At 39.9% G+C, this 10,397-nt stretch overlaps 1 protein-coding gene across 1 annotated transcript; it reads left to right on the plus strand.

Annotated features, from left to right (window-relative positions):
* Positions 1-3,086: 3,086 nt before the first annotated feature.
* On the plus strand, positions 3,087-4,559 carry LOC131802950 (venom serine protease-like). Its single transcript, XM_059123776.1, has 3 exons — positions 3,087-3,731; positions 3,808-3,912; positions 3,991-4,559. Exons 1-3 carry the CDS (start codon positions 3,089-3,091, stop codon positions 4,539-4,541), a joined length of 1,299 nt encoding a protein of 432 aa, XP_058979759.1. The 5' UTR covers positions 3,087-3,088; the 3' UTR covers positions 4,542-4,559.
* The last annotated feature ends 5,838 nt before the right edge of the window (positions 4,560-10,397 follow it).

A 10,397-nucleotide genomic window follows, 5' to 3' on the forward strand; every position in this document is an offset into this window, starting at 1 on the left:
GGGGTTTATTGTATCAGGTGGCCTTTAGAAGACCTAAAAGCCTTTATAAGACACCTCAAGGCCTTTTCAAGACTAGAAGTATTATCAGACCAAAAGATTTTCAAAAGTCCAAAAGGTCCTTAAAATAACAGAAAGCCATAAGGGGGGCAGAAAATCTATCGGAGATTAAAGGCGCCCAAAAAAATATTTGGAAGAGCATATGGTTTATTTAATCGTCACGTCTGTAGAAGACTAGAAAGCCTATAAAAATATATATTTTCTGAAGGAACAGAGGATCACAAAAGGGTCATTTGTATCTATACATAACAAAAAAGACCCAAATGTCATTAGAAAATCTGAGGGTCTTTGGATGGCCAATAGGTTTCCAGAAAACCAAAAACATTTTTAGATGTCCTAGAGATCTTTGGAAGACCAAAAAGCTTCACATTTACCGGAGGATCTCTATAAGAACTCTAAAGGAATAGAGGTTATCAAGAGTACCAGGGGCTCTCTAGAAGATCAGGGGGTCTCTAACGTCTATAGAGGATCACCAAACGTTTTTACGGTACTTGGATGGCCAATAGGTTTCCAGAAAACCAAAAACATTTTCAGATGTCCTGGAGATCTTTGGAAGACCAAAAGGCTTTACATTTACCAGAGGATCTCTATAAGAACTCTAAAAGAACAGAGGTTATCAAGAGTACCAGGGGCTCTGTAGAAGGCCAGAAGGTCTCTAAAGTCAATAGAGGGTTACCAAACGTTTTAATCCGAAAAAGGCAAGATTCTCCTTTGCTGGCCAGGGAGTCTCTGAAAATCCAGAGGACCTCAGAACACTATAGAGTTTTTGAACACCAAATCTTACAGAGGATATAACAGAGAGTCCACAACATACATATATTCACGACCAGTTTTTCTAAAGACCAGGAACATAAAAGTCCTGATTGTTTGTAGAGGGTCTATGGAAGACCGAAGGGTTCTAAAAATATCGAATAGGTTTTATATAACCGGAGGAGTCTTTTGAAGATCAAAAGGTTAGATTACCAGAAGGACGTTAGACGACCAGAAGGTCTTTTGGAAGACCAGAAGGTGCTTTGGAAGACCCGAATGTGTTTTAGAAGACCAGAACGTCTCTGGGAAGGCCAGAAGGTCTTTAAAAGACCAGAAGATCTGTAGAAGACCAGAAGATCTGTAGAAGACCAGAAGATCTGTAGAAGACCAAAAGTTATTTTGGAAGACCAGAAGGTCTTTAGCTTCAGACCCGAAGGTCTTTTGGAAGACCAGAAGGTCTTTAGATGACCAGAAGGTCTTTGGAAGACTACCTGGTCTTTAGAAGAAGAGTCAGAAGGTCTTTTGGAAGATCAGAAGGTCTTTTGGAAGATCAGAAGGTATTTTGGAGGACCAGAAATTCTTTTGAAAACCAAAAGGTCTCTTGGAAGACCAGAAGGTCTTTAAAAGACCTGAAGGTCTTTAGAAGACCAGAATGTCTTTAGAAGACCTGAAGGTCTTTAGAAGACCAGAGTGTCTTTAGAAGACCAGAAGGTATTTAGAAGACCAGAATGTCTTTAGAAGACCAGAAGGTATTTAGAAGACCAGAAGGTCTTTAGAAGACCAGAAGACATTTAGAAGACCAGAAGGTAATTAGAAGACCAGAAGGTCGTTAGAAAACTAGCTTGTTTATAGAAGGCCATAATGTCTTTCTTAAAGCAAGAAGGTCTTTCAGAAGACCAAAATGTATTTTTGGAAGACCAGAAGGTGTTTTGAAGACCAGAGGGTCTTTAGGAGACCAGAAGGTCTTTCGGAAGACCAGAGAGTCTTTAGAAGACCAGAAGTTCTTTGGAAGACCAGAGGGTCTTTAGAAGATCTTTTAAAAGAACAGAGGGTCTTCAGAGGACTAGTAGTTCTTTGGAAGATCAGAAGGTCTTTATAAGGTCCAAAAGGTATTTTGGAAAAGCAGAAGATCTTTTGGAAGACCCAAGGTCTTTCGGAAGACCAGAAGATTTTTGGAAGGGCAGAAGGTCTCTGGAAGACCAAAAGGTCTTTCGAAGACCCGAAGGTCTTTAGAGGACCCGAAGGTCTTTAGAAGACCCGAAGGTCTTTAGAAGACCCGAAGGTCTTTAGAAGACCAGAAGGGTTTAGAAGACCAGAAGGTCTTGAGGATACCAGAAGGTCTTCAGGAGATCAGAAGGTCTTTTGGAAGACCAAAAGGTGTTTAGAACACCAAAAGGCCTTTGGAAGACTAGAAGGTCTTTAGAAGACCAGAAGGCTTGTAGAAGACCAGAAGGCCTTTAGAAGACCAGAAGGTCTTTGGATGAGAAGCAGGCTTTTGAAAGACTAGTAGGTCCTTGGAAAAACAGCACGGCTTTAGAAGGCCATGTGATTCTTAGGAGATTAGAGAATCTGGCAAAGACTAGAGGGTCTTTTGAGGAACAGAAGGCCTTTTAAAAGAAGAGAGGCTCTTTGAACTCCAAAAGGACTTTAGATGTCAAGGCGGCTAGAACTTGGTGGATAAAAAATTATCCACGTTTGTCGATAAAAAATTATCCACGTTTGTGGATAGAAAGTTATCCACGTTTGTGGATAAAAAGTTATTCACGTTTGTGGATAAAAAATTATCCACGAATGTGGATAATAAACAAATTATTCACGTTTGTGGATAAAAAAATTATCCACATTTGTGGATAAAAAGTTATCCAAATTTATCCAAATTGTTTTATTTATTTAATTTTCGATTCCTTAATTTTCAATTCTTTTATTTTAATTTTCTTTCCATCTTCCATTCCAGTTCTCCTCCACCACCCAATGCCGCAATGAAGTGTTCTATTTCAATAGCGAGGGAAGTGAACTGCTCAGCGGTTCCGAGTACTTCTGTGGACGGGGTCAAATGGAGCGGACCAGTTTCCTGAATCGTGCAGTGTTTTCCTATATTTCAACACCGCCAAACAAAAGGACTGTTGTCAACGTGCTTAAAGAAGAGGAACAGTCGGAGAAAATGATGGAAACAAAAACTAGGATAAAAACAACGAAAAAACCAAAAACAACAACAACACCGAGAACGACCACTACAAAGAAGACAAAAACAAAAGCCAACACTTCGACGACGACGATGAGGATGAGGACGACAACAAAAAAGCCACTTCAAGTGACTACCCCAAGAAGAGTGGCATCTAAGCCAACAACGACAAGAAGTCCTTTGTTGTCGAACACGTCTACTGTGACAAGGACGACCGAAGCACCAACAACTTCCTCAACAACTCCTTCACCCACCACCACCACCACGAGTGCTGTGGGTAATTCCTTTGCCTATGTGGTTGCCTTGTTGTCAAACAAAGTCGACACACATGCCTTCGATGAAGCTTCCTTGGCATCTTCATCATCGATGCCAACAACGGCAACAACAAGTGTCTTGAATTTCAACTACGATATCCTGCCGGCCAGCACGTGGCGTAATGGCTCAATCGACATTCCTAAGATTTCCTCAAAACGTGTGGCCAAAGTTATTGTTGGTCAAGATTACCAGTCAAGTGCCTTGGTGGCGACCCCATCTCCGCCCCCTGCCGCTGCTGTGCGTGTCCTGGAGGGAGGTGGCTCTTTTTCATGTTTGGTTGAGGTTATCCAACCGCCTTGCGATTGTGGCTGGGGTTCAACGACCAAAGTGGTGGGAGCATCAGGTGTGGCCGGTCTCGATGAGTTTCCTGCCATGGCTGGAATTTTGGTCAAAAAAACTCAGAAGATTTTTTGCGGGGCAGCCATAAGTGAGTTGGAGGTTTTTTCTTTGTGGATTTTCGAATTTCTTTTTATCGCTCGTTCTTGTCCATTTTCTTTTTGCAGTTCATCATCGTTATTTACTATCGGCTGCCCATTGTTATGTGACACCGGAGACGGGTCGAGCGGAGCTGTTGCAGGCTGTGGTGGGGGAGCATGATACATCAACAGGTGAGCGAGTTAAGAGAAATTTTAAAGGGGAGGGGTGGGAACCTTTAATAATTGTTCTCTTTTTTCCTCTTTTTCCAGTGCTGGAGTCCACCTTCACCCGCTATTATGACATTACCCACATTATTATCCATGAATTTTTCCGCTCCACCTCATCGCGGGTTCACAACGACATTGCCTTGCTGAAGACTCGCTCATCGATTGCCTACAATCGCTTTGTGGGCCCTGCCTGCTTGCCATTCCTACCAGTCATAGGTCCGGCTGGACATCGAAAGGCTCCCGTACCCGGCCATCGTGTGGAGACTGCCGGTTGGGGTACCACCTCTTTTGGCGGGGAACAGTCTTCGGTGCTCTTGAAAACCACACTGGATGTTATATCTCGGGAGAGTTGTCAAAAGCTGATACACTACTTGCCGGCTGGGGCTTTTTGTACCTATACACCGGGGCGAGATACTTGTCAATATGATTCTGGAGGTGCCCTGTATTTACGCGGTGAACGTCTTTATGCTGTGGGAATTGTCAGCTATGGTTTTGCCTGTGCCTCCAATCAGCCCTCGGTAAATACGAGAGTGGCCTCGCATTTGAAATGGATTAGAACTAAGACATTGGATGCTCAATATTGTGTGAAATAAGAGGGAAGGGGGAGGGAGAGAAGGGGAAAGGAAGGAGGAGATAAAATACAAACGATAATGCAATAAAATGAAATTTGTTGTCATTTGTGTGGTGCATACTTTTAGGCGGATGTTTGGGTTGAGAGCAAAACAGCTGCTAGTTTCTCAAAATGACTTGACTGGGCCAGGATCTCCATAAGCGGGGGAGGGAGAGAAGGGAAATGAAGGAGCAGATAAAATACAAACGATAATGCAATAAAATTAATTTTTTTTGTCATTTATGTGGTGCATACTTTTAGGCAGTTGGTCTGGGTTGGGTTTCAAACAGCTGTTGGTTTCTCGAAATGACTTGACTGGGCCGGGATCTCCCTGGGCGATATGCTCAAAGGATTTTCTTTTATAAAATGGCATAAAGGGACCTGAATCCCCATTGGAGAATTTATCGGAAGATAACACAGTCGCAGATAATCCAGGGAGGCAAAAATTGATGTCCACGCTAAATAGCTTGCATCTGAAATGGACATGGGATGCCTAATATTCTGTGAAAAAATGGAGGGGGATTTGGGAGTAGAAATGCGAACGATATTGAAATTTGCCTTACTTTTGTGTGGTGCATACTTTCAGGCAGTTATTTGGGTTGAGAGCAAAACAGCTGTTGGTTTCTCAAAATGACTTAACTGGACCAGCAGCTCCATGGGCGACATACTCAAAGGATCTTCTTTTTAGAAAATGACATAATGGGACCTGAATACCAATTGGAGAACTTATCAGAAGATAATCTTTCAAAAAACCGATTTTTGGCAAAAGAAGGCAGGGAAGTTAAACTGAATATCCACGGCAAATAATTTGCATCGGAAATGGGCATGGGATGCTTAATATTCTGTGAAATAAAAGGTGGGGAAGGTAGGGGTGATAAATACAAGCGATGAAAAAAGAAAATTAAATTACCTTTTTGTGCTGCATACTTTTAGGCAGTTGTTTGAATTGGATTTAAAACAGCTGTTGATTTCTCAAAATGACTTGATTGGACCAGGATCTCTATGGGCGACTTTTCTTTTATAAAATGATATAATGGGACTTGAATCCCATTGGGGAATTTGTCAGAAGATAATATTTTAGAATACCAGTCGATTTCTGCTGAAAGAAATCCGGGAAGCAAAAAAGGAAGCCCACGGCAGTTGTTTGGGTTAGCTTAAACAGCTGTTGATGTCTCAAAATTACTTAACAGCAATTGAGTCGCTATATGCGACATGATCTAGGCATTATCTTTTAGAAAGTGACTTGACGGGACTTGAATACCTACTGAGGGCATACAGAAACCTGCAACTTTTCTATGTCCGTCCGTCTGTGGAAATCACTCCAGCTTCCGAACGAAATGAAGTAGATTGATAAAATTTTACTCAAATGTATATTATGTCTGCAGGACTTTTGGTATTGAAAATGGGCCATGTAGGTCGACGTTTTGGTATAGCCCCCATATAAAGGTACCTCCCTATTTTTGGTATTTTGCTGATTTTAGCTACATTATTCACCGGAATTGTTTCAAATTTGGTATTTGAAGTTCGTAATGGATACCTCAGCCTATGACAGAAAATTGTCTGTGCAAGTCCACGTCTTCGTATAGCCCCCATATAATGGTACCTCCCGATATTCGGGTTTTTGATGATTTTTTGGTACAATATTCACCGAAATTATTTGAATTTTCGTATTTGAAGTTCGTAATGGATACTACAGTCTAAGACAGACAATTTTCTGTAGAAGTCCACATCTTCGTATAGCCCCCATATAACGATACCTCCCTATATTCGGTATTTTGACGATTTTAGCGACATTATTCAGCGAAAATTTTTCAAATTTGGTATTTGAAGTTCGTGATGGATACTACAGCCTATGACAGAAAATTGTCTGTGCAGATCCTCGCCTTCGTATAGCCCCCATATAACGGTACTTCCCGATATTCAAAATTTTAATGATTTTAGCGACATTATTCACCGGAATTGTTTCAATTTTGGTATTTGAAGTTCGTAACGGATACTACAACCTGTGACAGAAAATTGTCTGTGCAGGTCAACGTCTTCGTATAGACCCCATATAATGGTACCTCCCGATATTCGGTATTTCGATGGTTTTAGCGAAATTATTCACCGGAATTGTTTCAAATTTGGTATTTGAAGTTCGTAATGCATACTACAGCCTATTACAGAAAATTTTCTGTTCAGGTCCACGTCTTCGTATAGCCCCCATATAATGGTACCTTCCGATTTTCGATTTTTTATGATTCTAACGACATTATTCACTGGAATTGTTTCAATTTTGGTATTTGAAGTTCGTAATGGATACTACAGCCTATGATAGAACATTTTTTGTGAAGGTCCACGTCTTCGTATAGGCCCCATACATCAGTACCTCCCTATATTCGGTATTTTGATGATTTTAGCAACATTATTCACCGGAATTGTTTCAAATTTGGTATTTGAAGTTCTTAATAGTTACCACAACCTAAGACAGAAAATTGTCTGTGCAGGTCCACGTCTTCGTATACCCCCCACATTACAGTACCTCCCGATAATCGGTATTTCGAGGATTTCAGCGACATTATTTACCGGAATTATTTCAAATTTTGTATGTGAAGTTCGTAATGGATATTACAGCTTGTGACAGAAAATTGTCTGAGCAGGTCCACGTCTTCGTATAAATCCCATATAAGGGTACCTCCCGATGTTCGGTATTTCGAGGATTTTAGCTACATTATTCACGGGAATTGTTTCAAATCTGGTATTTGAAGTTCGTAATGGATATTACAGCCTATGACAGAAAATTGTCGGTGCAGGTCGACGTCTTGGTATAGGTCCCATATATCAGTACCTCCCTATATTCGTTATTTCGATGATTTTAGCTACATTATTCACCGGAATTGTTTCAAATTTGGTATTTGAAGTTCGTAACGGATACTACAGCCTATGACAGAAAATTGTCTGTGCAGGTCCACGTCTTCGTACAGCCCCCATATAGTGGCACCTCCCGATATTCGGTATTTTGCTGATTTTAGCTACATTATTCACGGGAATTGTCTTAAATTTAGTATTTGAAGTTCGTAATGGATACCACAACCTGTGACAGAAAATTGTCTGTGCAGGTCCACGTCTTTGTATAGGCCCCATATATCAGTACCTCCCTATATTTGGTATTTTGATGATTTTAGCGACATTACTCACTGGAATTGTTTCAAATTTGGTATTTGACGTTCGTAATGGATATTACAGCCTATGACAGAAAATTGTCTGTGAGGGAAAAACCGCCTAAAATCATGCACCATTCATCGACGGTTTAGAATAGATGGTGTAAACGTTATATGACCGAAAAGACTGGAATTCTGGCATTCTCAAAAACCTAAATTCATTTGCGAAATATTCTAAATTAAAAAAAAAATCTAATAATATTTCCGAATAATTAAAAATTCATCTCCTCCCAGCTGAGTGCAAAAGCACACACACCCATCCACTTCAAAGTTTCGCTACACTAACTCTTCAAGGTGTCAATCAATTAACACTTTACACTCCATTGAGTTTGTGAGCCTATGACGGCCTATGAATGGCGAAAAACAGGCAGGCAAATAGAAATTCAATTAATTTGAATTTGTCATCTAATTAACACCTAAAAGTATGCTTTACTTTTGACATGTATGTTCTACATGCATTGATGTTTCCAATCAAATCAAGTCTCAAATAACCATCAGAGACAACTTGCCAATTAAGAATTGTATGGGGCGAAAAAAAATGGAGAAGCTGATGGTATTGTGGCGCCCAAATGGTTACCCCCCCCCCCCCTCGTTGCCAGTATTTGCATATGTTTTGTGGGCAAAATAAATACAAAAAACAAAAAGGCAACCGGAAACACTGACATGAAATAGAAAGACAACAAGAAAAAACAACCATTGAAGAGCTCAAATGTCAATATTCGTCAATGGGTTTCAAGTTGTGTGTGTGTGCGGCAGCGGGGGCTTGAGTATTTTCATTTACAGCCTTTTAGCTATGCTTTAGATTTTTTCTCCAAACGATTTTGTTTAGAATCGATATGGAAAAAATGCTAAATAATTAAACGTTAGCTTAACGTGTTCAATTCACATGAGTTGGTTTTTTTTGGAGGGGGTAGGGGGAGGGGGGAGTGATGCATGCCTGGCAAACTGCATAAGAGCAGTCATTGGCGTGCATCGTCGTCGTCAAGCATTTGGTGGAGCCAAGGGTGGTGGGTTGGATGGTTTTGGGTCGACAGCAGCCATTAGTCTTTGTAAGGCATACATTTAGGGGATTTCTCTATGATTTGGCTGGTGCAGATGCCTAGAGATACCCTCTCCCCCAAAAAAGTATGCATTGTATTTCAATGGTTTCTATGTAATTTCTTTTTAAACAAATTTCTATAGCATACATTTTAGGCTGATTGCATGCAATATGCAATAGAGGCTTATGAATGTTCATAAAAAAAAATACAAAAAAATACAAAAAAAAAAAAAAAAAAAAACGGAAAACGGAAAACGATGAGGAGAACGTATTCCTAACAGGATATTTTTATTTAGAACCATCATCGTTGGGCCTCAGCCTCAGCTGCATGCATTTTTGTTCCTTTTTTGCTGGCTTCCAATTTTCCCCACTGACGACAGCAAACGTTGAAGGGGTTTTAGAACTGGTATTTTTTTTCTTCTTCTGATGCTCTTTCATGGCTTTTGCATCTAACCAATAGGCAACGTTGGAGCGAACGTAGAGAAAATTGTCTGCCAGAAAATTGCAATTTTCCTCTGTGTGTGTGTCTGTGTAAGGATGCACTTTTTTCGCCATTTTGAATCTTGCTCACTCTGACATTAACGCTATTGCATAGAAGCAGGGTTGAGAGCGAAAATTGCCAACGAAAAAATAAGAAAGAAAGAAGCGCTTCAGCAAAGGACTTTTAATTTACATTTAGCTAAAAATGAAAATAGGAGAATCCCATCGCACAGCTCCCATTGAATTAATGACCATCAAGGCATCAATGGAATATGCCAGGGGCCAAAGAGGGGAGATCTGAATGTAGATTTTTTTCACCTCTAATGGCCAGTTTATTTCTTGATTTTTTTTTTCGTCGGGAGCTATGCAAATTGTTTAGCCAGAATTGGTTAATTCTTAGGCTAACTAATGGAATGCCAAATGAAAAATTTACAAATTTTTATATTTTTTTCTTGGCAGGCCAAGAAGAGCGATTTGGGAAGCCCCAAATGGGCCATTGACTATCAAATGGAAATTTTTGAGATTTTTTAATGGAGAAACTGGAGGGAGAGAGTAATATCATTAGGAGACCCTTCAAAAGCCCATAGAATATAAAAAATTATGCTGGAATATAACTAAGAAGATGTGTGAAAAATGTTCGGCAACATCTTCAACCAATAATTTCTGTAGACATTACTTTAATTAGATAGGAAAATTACGCCGAAATTAAACTCAGGAATTTATCTACTAAGCCCCAGTACGGGAAAATTAATCGAAAATCTAAATAAGATTATGCCAAAGAAATGTTGGGCGCCGCTTTCTATGAATAATTTCATTTGACAAAACCAAGGAACTCTTTAAAAAATTCCTCAAGCATTGGAAAATTATTCTGAAATCAAAATAAGATAATCTATAAGGAACGTTGGGCGCCAGCATACTCTAAAATCGGGACAGCTAACTCTAACATCGGGACATTCTTAAAATGTATTGGAAATTAAATTGAATCTCCAGATATCTATGCCATTCTTGTCTTATTAATTAAAAAAAAAAAAAGTTGGGCGCCACTTACACCCAAGAACCGATAAATATAAATTTCACAATCTCAACCAAATTTGTTGGAAAAAATGTTTCCAATGAGGGC

Source organism: Musca domestica, unplaced genomic scaffold (assembly GCF_030504385.1).
Source record: "Musca domestica strain aabys unplaced genomic scaffold, Musca_domestica.polishedcontigs.V.1.1 25, whole genome shotgun sequence".
NCBI classification, from domain to species: Eukaryota; Metazoa; Arthropoda; class Insecta; order Diptera; family Muscidae; genus Musca; species Musca domestica.

Bases quoted from the DNA above. Each gene is read 5' to 3' on its own strand.
- LOC131802950 (XM_059123776.1), top strand. From the start codon at position 3,089: ATGAGGACGACAACAAAAAAGCCACTTCAAGTGACTACCCCAAGAAGA. The intron at 3,732-3,807 runs GTGAGTTGGAGG...TTCTTTTTGCAG, and splicing joins TTTTTGCGGGGCAGCCATAA to TTCATCATCGTTATTTACTA. The intron at 3,913-3,990 runs GTGAGCGAGTTA...CTCTTTTTCCAG, and splicing joins GGAGCATGATACATCAACAG to TGCTGGAGTCCACCTTCACC.